Below are 17,347 nucleotides of genomic sequence, written 5' to 3'. Positions count from 1 at the left end.
GGCTTCCTCACTAGTTATTTTTCTGCAACTTTCCTCCAGCATCGCTCTGTCTAGATAGCTATATGACTTCTTGTGGATGGAGTTTATAAACACCAATCACAATCATATTGAATAAATGAAAGATGAAGGCACATTCTGGGCATGAGGAAAGCTGTTTTAAAGACTTATGGTTTTCGTCTGCTTGTACAATCATTCATATTTTTGCAAACCAAAAATTGGTCGAATTAATTAATACACCAATATTTGATGCTGGTACATTTTTTTTTGGCTATACCTCAGTTTTTTTATGCCTTTTTATATTTGCTCCTGCCTGAACCTGAACACTGCTATTTTCTCCTTTCAGATTGGAGAGAGTGTTATAAAGGATGGCTGTAGTGAGAAGTGTGAGTGTAAGACGAATGGGAAAATGGACTGTAACCCACTAAAATGTGATGCTAACGCTGCCTGTGCCATACAGGACTTTGTCAATGGCTGTTTCTGTAAGGAAGGATTCGATGGGGATGGCATTCACTGTAATGGTAGGTAACTGTACATGTAACGGTTTGATCAAAAGTGTTTAGCGTTGCCAGCGACTTGAAGGTAGTGACCCTCTTTAGGATAAGAATGTCAAGGGGACAGTAAAGCTTCATCAGAATCTCTCGTCAAGCGTGTTTGCCATCAAGGACATGTAGCACTGATTTGATCCCTATCTGTGTTTTCTAGTTTAGATACCTTTACTGTTTTAATTTAAATGTATGTCATAATGTTGGCCACCTTCATTGAAGTGAAATATTCTTGAGTGTGGTTTCAAGCAATAATGAAATAAATATATAGCAAATGGTATTGTTTGTTGAAAATAAGAAAACATCAAATAAATAAATAAATATATAAATAATGAAAATATGGCTTTAATTGTATCATCTTTAAATAAACATGTGTGAGGAATCAGGTATTTTCATATATTTATCCTGTTTAAAGATATCAACGAATGTACAGAAGATCCAGCCCCCTGTGATCCAAATGCCGACTGTAAGAACACAGATAGTAGTTTCACCTGCAAGTGTAAAGAGGGCTTTTCCGGCGATGGAAAGACTTGTGTTGATGACAACGAGTGTTTGAAAGGGGAGGACAACTGTGATGAGAATGCTGAATGCAAGAATACAGAGGGATCCTTCAAGTGTATCTGCAAGGAGGGCTTCAAGATGAATGACAAGAAGATCTGTGAAGGTTGGAAGATTAGAAAACGAGTGTACTTTACATGTATATTGTGATCGTTCGAAAACCAGGAATTTCTTTCTCTTCTGCAGAAATTATTAAAATTCAACCCCGCTATATGCAGTTATATGAATGTAAGGAAGAGACCCTTTGACTGTCATGCTGGATTTTGTCCTTTATAATTTCTCTCACAACTTCTGTTAATGTAAAATAATTATCTTATTTTTGAGACGATGACGAAGATTATTGTTTTTCTTTGCCAGATGTGGACGAGTGTAAATCTGGAAGAAACGACTGTGATAAGAAATCCACTGAATGCGAGAACACACCAGGCTCCTTTAAGTGTAACTGTCTTACTGGCTTTAAGCCAGTTGACCGCAGGGAGTGTGAAGGTATGTCAATAATTTAACATAAAAACATATGTACATCAGGAATTGCTGTTTGGCTTTAATTGTTCACGAACTTTTAACATTTGATCTACAGTCTAAAATGTCTATGTTAAATGTGATGACAACATAGCATTTTGAGTAATTCTAGACCAGTGACGTCTAATAAATTGGAGTAAACATTTTACATAATTCTGCTTAAGCCATGGTGTTAGGGGACGTGTAAATTGCTACTATTTATGCATTTGCAAGAACAGTTAGATTGTTTTTTGTGCTGCCTCCATAGCAGTACAATGTTCTAGAGTATATTTCCAATATGTGAAAGGCTATAACAATACTGACACGTTTTGTTTGCAAAAATCTCATATTAAGATAAGGGTGTTAATGACTACACTGTTCTTTATTTAGATATCGATGAGTGTGATGAAGGGATGCATACCTGTGACAAGAATGCTGACTGTGGGAATCGTATTGGTGGGTACAGCTGCACCTGTAAGCAAGGATACGACGGCGAAGGACATGAGTGCCATGGTAATGCTTTCAAATGTGCTCAGTTTACAAACTCAGCTTGGAAAGATCATTTGCGTCCACATTTCATGTAGAATTGGTTATTGTATGACTACTGCATAGAACAATACACACGTATGTTCCTCGGTGTCAGTTTTAAGGAGATTTTTTATACTGAAACGTACTAAACCTTTTTTTTTACTTTTATTTTTCCCACTTTTGCAGTCTTTTTAAGCAGCCCCCCTCCCCCCACAAAAAAGGAAAGGAAAAACTCTCAGAAAAAAGTGATCGGACTCGAGTTTGTCGAAAAAAACGAAAAAAAAAAAAAGAAAAAGAAAAAGATCTCAGGCCACGATGATTAGCTAATCGGATTACAACTTGGTTTTGCCCAAAACCCGATAGCTGCAGCCAGATGATTGGCTGGATGTCATTGGGCCCGACTTAATGATCCCTAACCCTGGATAATCACCCAGTGATAGTGTCAACAAAAGGACAAAGCAAAATGTAATGCGATTGGCTTATTATCTTACCCAGTGATAATGTCAACATTAGCGCAAAGCAAAATGTGATTCGATTGGCTTATTATCTCAGGGCCCAAGATCATTTTGTGGGAGATTTTCCTTTTTTTGCTCTGGCTTAAAAAAGCTCTGTCCAATTTCCTGTCACCCCCGTGGTGCCCACTGTGGTATAAGTAAAATATTCTTGAATACGGCGTAAAACAACCATGAAATAAATAAATGAATAGCAGTTTGTATGATTCACTTTGGTTTGAAAAAGAGAACAAGAAATTTGATTGTCTGCTTGCGCATTCTGTGATAATCATCAGATGTGAACATTTCACACTGAAAGACAAACAAAATGTTCGGGGATTTACAACACTAATATTACCTTCATATCAAAACAGAATACATGTGCAAGTCATCATAACAGACTTGCATGTATGTATCATCGCTGTTAAGGCTTAGATGATATGATATACATGTGTAAACTAGCCACATATCTGCAATAGCCCTCATTTCTTTAATTCACTACCGGCCCCGATAGCTCAGTTGATAGAGCGTCCGCTTGGGAAGCGGTAGATCCAGGGTCAGTCCTTGGTCGGGTCGCACCTAAAACCTTAAAAGAGGAAGCTGTAAAACTTTCTCGCTTGGCGTTCATCATTAAGGTTGACCCGCATCAGTATAATGGCTGGGGCGGGCAGGCTTACTTGCCTTCGGTAAATCGTCTCAGAGAAGCAGTTCGAGATAAAAGAGCAGTGGAAATCCGTCCTGCAACAGGGAGGCACGTACAAACACTCTACGGACTCTTTCGTCGAGCACGACGTTAAATCCCAAGTACTCCCTCATGCACTCTTAAATTGCCTCTGGTTTGTGTCCTAGATGTTGATGAGTGTAAAGTGTATTCCAAACCATGCGAGGAGAATCAGGTGTGTGAAAACACAGACGGGAGCTACAAATGTGTGTGTGACAAGGGCTTCAAAATGGGGAAAGAGGAATGCGAAGGTGAGCTTTTACATCTGTTGAGCCATATACGTAGAAATGTCAGATAAAAGAATTATTACTCTTATATAAACACTACCTCCTTCACATCTCGTGGGCTATCATTTCTACCTTTGACATCTCACTTGAGCAATATTTATGGTATTCAACCCTCATTGTGAAAGCTTTGGTTAAAGTTGAAAATATTTCCAAATCCCACTCCAGCAATATTTATAGAACTCAACCCTTTGCGATATTTTCAGCCCATATGACGCTACATTTCAATGCTGATACAAACCTAAAGCCCTCTCTAGCTTATTTCATACCATGTGCATCAGCGTTGATGCCATAAGTGCATAGTAATTAACGTAAATGAAAAAAATCACAACTTAGCCTTAGTTATGCATTAGAATTAATATGAAGAGATTAGGTTTTGAATACATGTATGAGTCTTGTAAAAATTAGAACCCATGTCAAGGTGAATGTCTCAGTACTCTATATATACTGAGCCGAAGTTTTGCATTCATGTGTCTCTTTAGTAGACTGCTGCCGGATCTAAGCAGAGTAGACAAAGAGAATAGAGATGTCTTCACAAATGACTTCTCGTCATATTTTTACCTTACTTAGGTAAAAGGATTTTTTTCAAGATGAAGTGAATTGTGTGTGTCTTTATAGAGCATATGTATGTGTTTACTAGAAGTGTTAGACTACTCGGCGCATTCATTTAAGTGAGGATCTGCCACTCTCCAGTTTTCAGTTTCATATGCAGTTTCATCGATTATTTTTTCTCCAATAACCAGACCCAAGAAGGTTGCGCTTCTTGTTAAGTCATTGCTTTCATCTGAGTTCCTGTGAGCGATTTTCCTAACATGAGGTAAACATTAAAACAAAATGTGCAATTTTTTTCTGCCAAACTGGTAATCTTCCTCCTATTCCAATTAACCAGATGTTGATGAATGTACGGAAAAGAAACATGACTGTAAAGCAGAGAACAGCGAATGTAAAAACATTATCGGGTCTTTCGAGTGTGAATGTAAGCCAGGATACCAAGGAGACGGCAAAACAAAGTGTGAAGGTAAGAACAGACAAACATCCACATACATGTAATATGTCAAGGTCAGTATGTCTGATTATTATTATTTTAGCATGTCGAGATAGTTTTTGTGATTTTTTTTCAAACTTTTTGAGAATTTAAAAAAATAATTTTATTTTTGTTAGTATATGGCAAGTTGTCATGTGTTGAACACTGTAGTGTTAGCAGATTAAAAAGATAAATCTTTGTGTAAATTTTTTGCATTTGTTTGGCTAGAAGTGCACGAAGCAAGGGGATTTAAACATATGCAAATCATTAAATACTATACTTTTAATATGTAACTTGCCGAAAATGAACCCCAGTAGTTTGTATGACCTATTTGATGCATTCCACTTCTTTAGCTGGCCCTTATGCCATTTAATCTGTTTGAACAAAAACATATTTTATTTTTTGTAGTACCTGTTATGTTGATTTACCTGTATACATATGTGTATTATACCACATCAGTTGTTCGATCATATGCTCGTTATTAAGATATGCTTATATTTTTGTTATATTGGTATCACGGTTTGTCTGTCGGTACATAGAAAGCAAAAATGTAAGCAATGGCTTCTGAAAAAAATCATTTTTACTATTCCGTGTATATCTTTGACACATAAAAAGAACATAAAAATGTGTAAGATGGATGGCGATGATGCTAAATCTGGAATGTGAAGTGTTACAGTCATGGCCATTCATACAGGGGAAAATGTCACTGTTCAGAATGTAACTTAGTGTACTTGTCACATATAGTTACATTTTGTATATTTAACAAAATAGACCATAATGGTTTGCTGTTAATGAAAAAGGAAGCCAAATAATAAAGCTCTGTTTACATGTTGTTATTATGAATGGACAATTTTGTACGTCCAGAATGTGTATACTACATGCATTATGAAATATGAATTATACAGATATTAATGAGTGCACACAGCCCGGGCCTCCTGTTTGCGGTACCAATTCTGACTGCGAAAACAAGAATGGATATAGCAACTCCTTCACCTGTACCTGTAAAAAAGGCTTCGAGAGCCCAGCACATGACAACAGAAACTGCATTGGTGAGTAATGTCTTGTCAGATTCTTTAATACGGCAAACAACAATCAAATAATTAAACAGAATAAATAAGTGTTGCCTCCCTTGCCTGACTGACGTATCAACGTCCCTCAGATCATAATATGTTTAAGATGATTACCTTGTCTTGGGCATTTTGTAACGATTGCCCATAAATGAAGTTGTTTGGTAGTCTCCTTAAAACCTGTGACACTTAGGGTTATGTTTTATATTAGTGACCCGAGGTGGTTCTTCTTAAAATGAAACTGCACGTTGCTTTTTCGTTGTGTTTTTTCCCACGATTAACAAAGTATTTGCCAACAAGAGTTAAATGATGTGAAATAACTTTGAACGCTTTATGAAACGTTAATGACTGGTGACTACTGTACGACAATTTAGACCAGGATAAGGTAACTCTTGATAAATGATTTATTTATTTATTTATTTGATTGGTGTTTACGCCGTACTCAAGAATATTTCACTTATACGACGGCGGCCAGCATTATTGTGGGTGGAAACCAGGCAGAGCCCGGGCAAAACCCACAGCCATCTGCATGTTGCTGGAAAACCTTCCCACATACGGCCGTAGAGGAAGCCACCATGATCTGGACTCTTGATAAATGACGGAACTGTATTCCTGTGCTGTCAAGCATAATTGTATTTTGTGACGAGCGATTTTTGTGTACTCATCAGACCTTTAGCGTTACATAAACCAAACAATATTCTTTTTTTTAAAATGAATTTGGATCTTATAATGTTTATTATATTAAAACAGATAAGAATGAATGCCTTGATGGCAGTAATGAATGTCACAAGGATGCGATTTGTGAAAACGTTGATGCCTCGTATACCTGTGAATGCCAGGACGGCCATGAAGGCGACGGTAAAACATGCACAGGTAAGATAACCGTAATGTGTCATTGTACGCAGTAATTATTGACAAACTGTAAGGAATAATGACCTTGTCCATTGGATAATACTTTGTTGTAATCTACCCAATTTAAATATAACCCTGGCCACGGGCGGGGAAATTATGGATCCGTCGATCTCATTGTCACTTGACCGTAATATGTGACAGTAAACGGCTGACAATGTTCACATGTTTTACATTCATTCAAGGCCACCTGTTGTGTGTACATGAAACTTGTGAAAGGTCTGTGGCTTATGCTCGACACATTGGTTTTCTCACCAATAAGATTTATCGTCATCACTTATTAAAGCGATTTCCTTCAACAATCACCAGTTAAAGCAGAAGGAAAAAATAGCATTGGCTGTAACAAATTGCTAAAGACTAATTTCTATGATGGAAGATTTTGTAGTTTTTAATTATGCAAAGGATGACTAAGGTCCCAAAAAGTTCAGGGTACAAATATATTACTTTAGGTGAATCAGTTCAGAGAACACATTTATTACTTTAGGTGAATCAGTTCATGGTACACATTTATTACTTTAGGTCAATCAGTTCAGGGTACACATATATTCATAAGGTCAATCGGTTCAGGGTACACATATATTACTTTAGGTCAATCAGTTCAGGGTACACATATATTGAATGAGTTCAGGGTACACATATATTACGTTAGGTGAATCAGTTCAGGGTACACATATATTACTTTAGGTCAATCAGTTCAGGGTACACATATATTACTTTAGGTCAATCAGTTCAGGGTACACATATATTACTTTAGGTCAGTGAGTTCAGGGTACACATATATTACTTTAGGTCAATCAGTTCAGGGTACACATATATTACTTGAGGTGAATCAGGATCATATACAAACAAATTCTCCTACCTAACCAATTTAAGCCGGTGGACAAATTGAGACCAGATGAAAATCTTTAAAAAATGATTGAATTCAATATTTGTGATTTAATATTATTCATTCATATTAATATTCTTCTTACTGAGTGCCATACTTAATCTATTATCTGATATCTTTTAACAGTTTTTTTCATTTTAGCACAAATTATGGGATTAAAAAGGGTTCCCAAATTAAAAATCTGTATATGGCTCAGTACATGTAATTATGTGTTAAGGGGTAAATGTATAAAATAATATGGATTAAAATTCTTTTCAACTATTAGAAATGACTACAATTTATGGTATGTTTATCACTGTTCATTTTGCAGACATAAATGAGTGCACTGTGACACCAGATATCTGTGGGCCTAACAGCAAGTGTACCAACACACCTGGCTCATTTGACTGTGCTTGTGTGGAAGGGTATCAGTTAAAAGGGGAGTATTGTACGAATATTGACGAATGTGCTCGTCCTGAACTCAACGACTGCGATGCTCTGGCCTTCTGTACTGATCTGGAGGCCACCTTCCAATGTCAGTGTCACCCAGGGTATACCGGATCTGGCAAAGAAGGAGACTGTGCACGTAAGTGTTACTGTGGGTGGAGCTGGTGAAAAAGTTAAACTAAAGCCAATATTCATATAAGCACAATGTATATTTTGAATGAATTAATGAAGTTTTATGTAAAGTAACCAAAGATACTGTACGCTTATTATGCGATAAGACATTAACAGGTATACGTGCATGCGTTTTACAACCTTTTTATGCTGTATAGTAAAGAGTCATCTATTCTTTGGTAATGCTGGACTGGAAGGATTCTAAAATAATCAGCTGTTTAGTTTTTTGCTTGATTAGACATTCGATGATTTGCTTGAATTAAGTAGACAAACGGAATAGAGGAAAACATGTATTATAAAGTCTTAGACTTATTATTTCGTAATAATATTAATAATAAAATCAATTAAGAATGAATTGTTTCATCCATATTGGTAATGACGTACACAAAATTTATGTTGTGACTAACGCAAGATCAATAAGGGCAAAACATTTGGCAATGCATACATTGGAATAGGTGCATTTGGCTGTTACTGGTTCAGACCGTATCTCGATTTATATAAAATATATAATGACAAGCAAGTCTCGTGATTAGATTTATTGGATCTGTTCATATTTGATTTTTTAAGCCATAAACGAATGTGAGCTGAAGATCGACACTTGCACACGGAGACAGACTTGTGCGGATTTGGACCCTGGATTTGAGTGTTTGTGCAAAGATGGTTTTGAGCCATTTGGATCTGACTGTCAGGGTACTGTACTAGTTTTGTTTTTGGAAACTAAATATATATAAAAATAAGAGGTTTACAAGACTTTCTTGGGTATCTGTTTTATGCCAAGTTAGAAGACCATGATGCATGAAGATGGAATGTCATTTTTCCACTATACTTAATGGAAAGTTCAAGCAGGCTTCAAGCATGGTGCCATCGTATTGAAACGTGATAGCATGTGCTCAACACAAAAGCGGTCGCTGTGAGTTCAAGTCCAGCTCGCTTAGGTTTCCTCTCCAGTCTTACGTGGAAACCTTTAGACTGTCATGGATTTCCCCGTAGCTCTACACGGTTTCCTCCCGCCGTTGTATAAGTGAAATATTTTTGAGTAATAAATAGATAAGTGAGCATGAGAGATTGCTTAGCTTCACACCTTCATGCTCCTAGAGGGGGTTAGCACGCCAGCACGGCGCAGAGACCAAAGAGCCTCTCACTAATGCGGTTGTTGTGGGTTCAACTCCAGCTCGTGTTGGCTTCCTCTCCTGCCTTACGTGGGAAGGTCTGCCAGCAACCCCACTCTCTGTCCGGTTTTCTCCCACCACAAGTGAATTCCCCTGTCCAATCCAAGCCCCCGTCATATGTATGCCATAGCGTTGAAATACGAACAGAGTTCGTTTAGGGTCTTGACTTTGAATGTGACTTTTCAAAGTATCAGATATTCTTATAATTGGGTCTTCAAAATCTTGAAATTGAGACAATAGAACCATGCTTACGTTATTTTGGGGGAAATTGGTTTTCTATACAAAACATGTGTTAAATTGCTAAATGCTGGTCTAGTTTTAGGAATGAAAGCTCAACTGATTAAGGTTAATTTGCATTCAAGCTTGTCTTAAGCTTGTATAAGGTAGAGTATTTATTCCATGTAGCCTGGAAAATGTGAGTTTTGAGCCTGAAAAATGTGAGTTTTGAGCCTGGGAAGTTCTTGAAATAGCCTAGAAGTTTGAAATCTTTAAACTGTACTAACCCTGCAGCATGATGATATTTGTTTTTTTTTTCTATCAAATACCCTTGTGTATATGCATATACAACATGGGACAAACGATTGCGCACACCAGACATTTTACTATATAATCTACCGAGACCTACATTAACTTGCCAAAGGCTGCTGGTTTTCTCCAGGCATACCGGTTTTCTCCACCCATAATGTTGACGGCCATCACGTAAGTGAAAAATTCTTGAGTCAGAGATTAAACAACAATGAAATAAATAAATTAGAATAATAGATTCAGCACTGGGTTTGTCTTAACTTTTTTCCGAAGACAGGTAATGCGACACTAACTCTTTAACAGGCTCATATTAGAAAAGCTTTTATACATCAAATTCATATACAGTTTTTGTTTAGTATCATTAGTTCTGAAGATTGCTGAGAAGGCATGCATTCAAAATTAGATATTTGTCTCTTTGTTTAATGTTTAGAGGAATCTTTTTTTTTAACCCAGATCTTTTGTTTTCTGTATCTCAGATATTGATGAATGTGCCACTGAAGATGATGACTGTAGTGAATTTGCCGATTGTGAAAACACAGAGCCAGGATTTAAATGCTCTTGTCAGTCAGGGTTTGAAGGAGATGGGAAGAAGTGTACAGGTAAGTTCCACGGGGTTAATTGGGTTTGCCTACATTGACACCAGAAACTGATCATGGATATAGATCAATGTCATGCTATTAAAGCGGCGTGCTAAAAACAGGAGGGATATTACAGTTGTGTGTTGATATTTGGGAACTGTTCAGATAGTGCTATGATGGAAGTACAAGTGTTTTAAAAACCTTGCAGGCAAGCTCTACAAGTATCGGTAGCATTGTTGAACACTATGGCCGGAAAGCTACACAAATAATATCAGTTTCAGGGTTGCTCAGCGACATGGTACAGAAACATCTGATCTGCTAGATACTGCTGTAAAGCGCATGCATACTGCTAAAATAACATTAGGTCAGCTGCTTTGATATCACAACAAAACTACAAGTAATGTAGTATAAAGTGAGGTGGCAGCTACTAGCATAGACAGTTTTACAGTGGCCCTTACACTACTTTCACCAACTATGCAGCTAATTTGCCAGTGTTAACATACTAATGTATTAGGACCAGTTTTTAAAAAGTATGTTTCGATATTTCAGTTTGGAATAAAGCGTCTGTAAAGAGGTTAAAATTCCTTTTTGTTAATCAAAGAAAATCGTCTGTATTTACCAAGAATAGCTCAAATTATTGACTTGCATAGTGTTCAAATTATTCTAAAGTTTGAAAAAGTTATAGTGTGGCTCACTTTAAAAATATTGGGAACTTTACTACCACTTTTGAACCGTAGCCACACGTACAACAACTATATCATAAGTCAATTTGTGTCATTATCTGAACAAGTCTCGTTATTAAATTTTCAAGACTAAAGCAGGTATCGCAAGACCATGCAGCACAATGGCCCAGGACCTTCTCACGAATGCGAGAACAGTGAGTTCAAATCCAGCTCATGCTAGCTTTCTTTCCGGCGTACGTGAGAAGGTCTACAGCAACGTACGGATGGTCGTGGTTTTCCCCTGAGCTTTTCCAGGTTTCCTCCCACCATAATGCTGGCCGTCGTTGTATAAGTGAAATATTCTTGAGTACGACGTAAAACAGCAATCAAATAAATAAATAAATCCAAACCACCAGTAAAAATACTGTTTATGCTAGTTGTGTTAGCACATACCTTATTACAACATCGGGAGTTTGAGTCTCACTCAACTCACTATTTTCACTGGCGTTCAGAGAGTTTCAGTGCTGGAAATTCAGTGTAGATTAATGTATTAATCACTGATGATAATGGTTATTAATTGTTAGTTATTAAGAATATAGAAGATCTTTATGAATAATGTGATTTGCAGACATAGATGAGTGTACAAAAACCTGTAAGGACCAAGGTCAGAAGTGTACCAACATGGTTGGAGGTTACACCTGTGAGTGTGAAGAAGGGTACGAGCCGATGCCGGACGGAAGCTGTAAGGATGTGGACGAGTGTGCTGATGAACCAGGACCTTGCTCGGACAATATGAAGTGTGAAAACACACCTGGTTCCTATGAGTGCTCCTGTGTGGAAGGCTTCGAAATGGCTGATGGCAACAAACAGGAATGTAAAGGTAAACACTTTTGCTTACTGGGTGTTGGAAGGTTCCAAATCCAGTTTAATCAAAAAATGGTGTTAGTTCAGGTAGGAAATCAGAGATCTCAGTTTCTCTTACTATTTATACATTCATTCCTCATGTGGAACAGTAGATTTGCTAGTCTATTATATACGTGATACAACGAAACAGGACCACAGGACTTGCTTGACAAAGCATCACAGCAGAAACAGTCAAATACAATAAAATTCAGTAGCAAACAATTAACAACACTGATGCTTGCTTCCATTTCTATGTCATCTTAGCAACTTTTAGTGATTTTATCTCACTGTTCATAAATGAAATGTGATCTTCAAGTACTAAATGAAGGCATTCCTTATTTCTACATCTTGTAAAAGAACCTTTACAACAGCACATGTAGTACAAATAATTATTGGCTTATTGAACAGATACTTCAGAAAAGAAAAAAAAAAAACGAAATACAGCTTTTAAGGTGTATGCAGTTTAAAATATATATATATATGTTTCTGTTCTCAGATGAGGATGAGTGTGCAAGAAAAGATAAACCACCGTGTGCTGCGGATCAGATCTGTGAGAACCTCAAGGGAGGATACTCCTGTAAATGTGCTTTGGGATTTGAGATGGCGTCTGGAAAATGCAAAGGTGAAGCTCAGTGCTAAATCTAAAAGTTGTTCATTATGATGATCAGTCATGCATTATGATGATCATTCATGCATTATGATGATCATTCATGCATTATGATGATCATTCATGCATTATGATGATCATTCATGCATCATGATGATCATTCATGCATTATGATCATTCATGCATTATTATATTCATTCATGCATTTCTTACCTAAACGAGGATGTGTTTTCTGCATGCTTGTCACATGTGATACTGAGCATTAATTTTAGATTACCAATGATAACATAGATATTTTCTCAGATTTTTAATTAAATGTATCACATGATTTGTTATGTTTGTGAGTGATTGTTATTTTTATGGTTGAACATGTTCAAAGAGCAGGAATGGCTCTCAGTATATTATTTGGAGAGTTGATAAAGCCAATAAACAAGCACTGAGAAATGAATTCAGTTCAGGTGTGGAGATATATAATCTCGTGACACCGTTACTTTCCTTTCTATTTCCCGTGTAAGCAAATTGTGACGTAATGACATAACAGAAAGAGTGAACATTTTTAACCAATGTGTGGGACATCCACTTGACCTGTTTGCAACAATGTTGCTTATGATTGGTCAATTGCTTGTTCTTGATTGATAGTTTTTAAAGGACTATTGAACTTTGTCACATGAGCATAGAGTTATTCCTGTGTCCATGTTCTCTATCCTTTGCTCTCATAAGATTTCAAGATTCAGTTGAAAGTTGATTCATAGACTGTGATAGGCTTAAAGGCTATGACCACTAAGTTCTATTCCAGCCCTTTTAACAAATTATCTAAGGTTAAATGATTTGTTTTCTTTCCTTTCAACAAGATAAAAGTAATGTTTTTATTGATATATAAGCCTAGCCATGTTCAGTGTGAAAAAACTTTACTGAAAGTCATAATGTTACCAATGGCATTCATGAAGCATTTTGCCTGGCGCAGCAAAGTCTGTGTCTACCTTGCCTGTGTTTCCACAATAAGGAAATTCCACATTTAGGAAGTCCATTTAATGTCTGTGAAAAGTGTGAAAAACTAAGCCAAAAAAAAATGCTATATGATGACAAGAAGAATACTTGCGTTGTAAATGTATCTCGTCTGCCTGTGGCACATGTACATGTTATCTGCGAATATGCTGCATATATTACTGAGAAGATACTTTAGATATCAGATTGTTTTTACATGTGTATATTCTAATTTTATTATCTCAGAAAAACTTTCTTGAACAATGACAAAATTTTGCACACTAGTATTTTAACCCCACAGCCCAGAAGTCAGTATAGAATCCTGAATTGAATTTCACTGGTTTCCACAGTATATTTTATCCAGCTACAGTGGATGTGTAAGTTTAAATGGATGTTCTGACGTCAAAATTATCTTTACCCTGATCCTGTGATACATCAGGTAATCAGTAGGCTACAGCAACACACTGTCTGAAAAGAGATCATTTCTTAACTCTGGTATTGATTACCGATCGTTGTGCCAAACCTTTGTACCACCAACAAAATTAATGTTCATTAAATTGTCCTTATTATATATTAATACAGATATAAATGAGTGTTCCAATCCGCTTAGCTGCAGTGAAAATGCCGAGTGTAGCAACAATGATGGGTCGTTTGATTGTACATGCAAGAAGGGATTCACTGGAGACGGTATTACCTGTACTGGTAAGTTGTTATTTATGGTAACTTTTATGGTAAGCATGGTAAGTATTATTTTGTCAGTCTGCACAGAAAACACCTTGCAAACATGTGAAAAGGTTGAAGAATCACAGTATGTCATAAGACATTTTATAAATTCGGATCCAGGTCTTTTTATGAAATGAAATTTTGATGTTTTATTTCATTAATTTCTTTGAAATTTACAGAAAGTACTCATAGTGGGTTTTTTTGTTTGTTATAAGTACCAGTTTCTAGAATTCAGATGTCTTTCTTCCTTGACATATGTGTATTTGATAATACACTATTATGTTTTACTTGATTTATGTAAAAAATATGCGAAAATTATTTACAGGATAAATTTTGTCCCCTGCTGGGAATGCACTATCCATCATTCTTTCATTCTAACGATATCTGGACAACAGCTGAAGAGCGCTTTTACAAATTGCCTTCAGTCTTGGAAAGTGGTATGATAGGATAGAATTTGGCTTCAGCGTTGTGCACAAAACAATATGGACACCAAGATAAAATCTAAAAACACTGTCTTTAAAAAAGTTACACTCAAACTTGAAAAGTGGCATAAACGAGAGAACATCTCGTATTGATTTTCAGCGACATTTATTTAAAAAAAATGTCCATCGTGGCCATCTTACTCATTTATAATAGGAGAACACTGTGACAAGTTGTCTTCAGCATTGAGCAGCAGCCTGACACCAGGATTCAATCGCTTGGATTGGTTTTCTGACTGCTTAAAACAGTCTAACCTGTTTGTTTTCTGGTTAGTTACCTTTGTTCGGGAAATAACTGTAGAATGCAGTGGCCATCTGAATCGCCTTTATTTTTGAACAGTGGTATATCATCATTGAGAGGACACCTGTGAGTGATTTTCAGCTGTCAGATGGCTTTTCGGCTATCAGATGGATTTCAGCTGACAACTTTTCATTAAAATGGCTATCTGATGCTGTACATCATTCATATCCATTGAGGTGTATGTATGATTCACTGTAACAGGATCATTAAACAGCTTAAAAATAGCATGCCCTGACTTATGACTTTCTTTCTTCATCATGTTAACTCATATACGTAATAGCAATTTACAACTATAAACAGATATGCTGTATGACATCGGACATGGACTTAAACAGTCTGTTTTTGTTTGTAGATGTGAATGAGTGCGCAGATGGAACTGCAGACTGCAGTCCGAATGGAGTCTGCAAAAACTCACCTGGTTCATATGAGTGCAACACTTGTAAAGCCGGCTTTAAAGGAAATGGCAAGGAATGTGAAGGTATGCTTTATTCTTTATTTCCCAAGTATGTAAATATTTTTTGCCATAGTACAAGGACAGTGTAAGCATTAAAGGAGACAGTGCAGATATGCACGATGTAGGCTATATATGGAACCCTCTCTGACAGATTCTGACGGTGATAGTTTGCATGTTTCTTTCATTCTAATAGACATTGATGAATGCCAAGAGAACAATGGAGGCTGTGACGTGAATGCTGATTGTAAGAACGTTGATGGAGGATTTGAATGCAAATGTGGGAAAGGATTTACTGGTGACGGTCAGACATGCAATGGTAAGTATACTGGAGCTATTATGGTTGCATGTAGAAAATCAGGATTTGGTTTGTTTTTTTTTTCTCATGTAAAGACTGTAGTAGAGTTATCTAGAATGTCTGCTACTTTATCATAGGCTTCAATATTACCAAGCTTGGCATAGCACTATCTGGATGTTGCCAAAAAGAACATATAGACACATTTATATTTTGGGCTTTATCACTGAGATATCTATAAGTCTTTCTTGGTATTGGGCCATAACTGGGTATCAATTCCTAGGTGAAAGAGATTCCCCCGCTTTTATTGTTTTTGAGGAGTTCATGGCAATAAGTGGTTGATGATGCTCTGCTATGTGGTATTACTTCAAGTTCACATTACTTCGAGCTCATCAACAACATTTCTTTCACATTTCTTTACATACTGAATTGGTGTTTTACACCGTACCCAAGAATGTTTCACTTACATGACAGCGGACAGTATTATGGTGGTAGGAAACCGGGCAGAACCCGGGGGAACCCATGACCATCCACAGCCTGCTGCCAGACCTTCCCACGTACGGCCGGAGAGGAAGCCAGCATGAGCTGGACTTGAACTTACAGCGACCGCATTGGTGAGAGACTCCTGGGTCATTATGCTGCGCTAGCGCGCTAACCAACTGAGCCACAGAGCCCAGTATGAGAGAGTTGGTTCATAAGTTGCCAGATATGGGTGTTTTTCTCTGAGCCTTCCTGTTTCCGCCATCCAAAAAAACTTGCTACCACTACACAAGTGAAAATATTCTGTTAAACAACAACCAAGTAAATCTAGGCCAAGAACCTTTTCAAATGATTCACAGGAACAAGTGGATAAATAATGTTTCCTTTTTTGTTATGAACAGATATTGATGAGTGTCAGGCTTCTGAGTTTGATTGTCCACCATACAGCGAGTGTCAGAACATTCCTGGAGGCTTCAGTTGTATCTGTGAACATGGTTATGAAAAGGAATTTGATGAATGTACAGGTAAGCGTAGTATCCGTTCTGTGCGTTTTCCATGTTGTGTAGCATCCATGTTGTGTAGTATTCGGGTTGGGCAGTATCCGTGTTGTGTAGTACCCGGGTTGGGCGGTATCCGCGTTGTGTGGTATCTGGGTTGTGCAGTATCCGTGTTGTGTCGTATCCGGGTTGGGCAGTATCCGCGTTGTGTAGTGTCCGGGTTGTGCAGTATCCGTGTTGTGCAGTATCCGGGTTGTGTCGTATCTGTTTTGTGCAGTATCCCTGTTGTGTAGTGTCCGGGTTGGGCAGTATCCTCGTGCTCATTTCAATATTAAACAGATTACCAGTATTCCCATTAGTAGGATGCATACGACGTATTTACATAGTGAGTTTTGTCTCATATTTGCCATTTTTAGCAGGAAATGCAGTCAATTGATTTTTTCTCCAGCTAACTGGTCAGTAAAAATGATCGTTTTCCTCACTTGTAGCCCTGTCTCATTTCCATGACTATAATCACACCCCGTACAGCACGTGCAGTAAATTCTGCATAATCTAGTTTTTTAAAGACCTACCTTTAAGTCAATTTAA

At 37.2% G+C, this 17,347-nt stretch overlaps 1 protein-coding gene across 1 annotated transcript in view; it reads left to right on the top strand.

Annotated features, from left to right (window-relative positions):
• The window catches only part of LOC135461553 (fibrillin-2-like), a 49,906-nt gene that overhangs the window by 1,656 nt on the left and 30,903 nt on the right, over positions 1–17,347 (top strand). Inside the window, exons 3-19 of the mRNA XM_064738703.1 lie at positions 344–518; positions 958–1,206; positions 1,458–1,586; positions 1,989–2,111; positions 3,467–3,589; positions 4,512–4,640; positions 5,552–5,695; positions 6,464–6,586; positions 7,819–8,073; positions 8,673–8,795; positions 10,276–10,398; positions 11,668–11,919; positions 12,439–12,564; positions 14,116–14,235; positions 15,389–15,514; positions 15,684–15,806; positions 16,664–16,786. Of these exons, the coding sequence (XP_064594773.1) occupies positions 344–518; positions 958–1,206; positions 1,458–1,586; positions 1,989–2,111; positions 3,467–3,589; positions 4,512–4,640; positions 5,552–5,695; positions 6,464–6,586; positions 7,819–8,073; positions 8,673–8,795; positions 10,276–10,398; positions 11,668–11,919; positions 12,439–12,564; positions 14,116–14,235; positions 15,389–15,514; positions 15,684–15,806; positions 16,664–16,786 (2,566 nt within the window). The remainder of the gene's footprint in view (positions 1–343; positions 519–957; positions 1,207–1,457; positions 1,587–1,988; positions 2,112–3,466; positions 3,590–4,511; positions 4,641–5,551; positions 5,696–6,463; positions 6,587–7,818; positions 8,074–8,672; positions 8,796–10,275; positions 10,399–11,667; positions 11,920–12,438; positions 12,565–14,115; positions 14,236–15,388; positions 15,515–15,683; positions 15,807–16,663; positions 16,787–17,347) is intronic.

Source organism: Liolophura sinensis, chromosome 1 (genome assembly GCF_032854445.1).
Source record: "Liolophura sinensis isolate JHLJ2023 chromosome 1, CUHK_Ljap_v2, whole genome shotgun sequence".
NCBI classification, from domain to species: Eukaryota; Metazoa; Mollusca; class Polyplacophora; order Chitonida; family Chitonidae; genus Liolophura; species Liolophura sinensis.
Note: the sequence above shows the minus strand (reverse complement) of the source record. Positions and strands in the feature narration are given on the sequence as shown.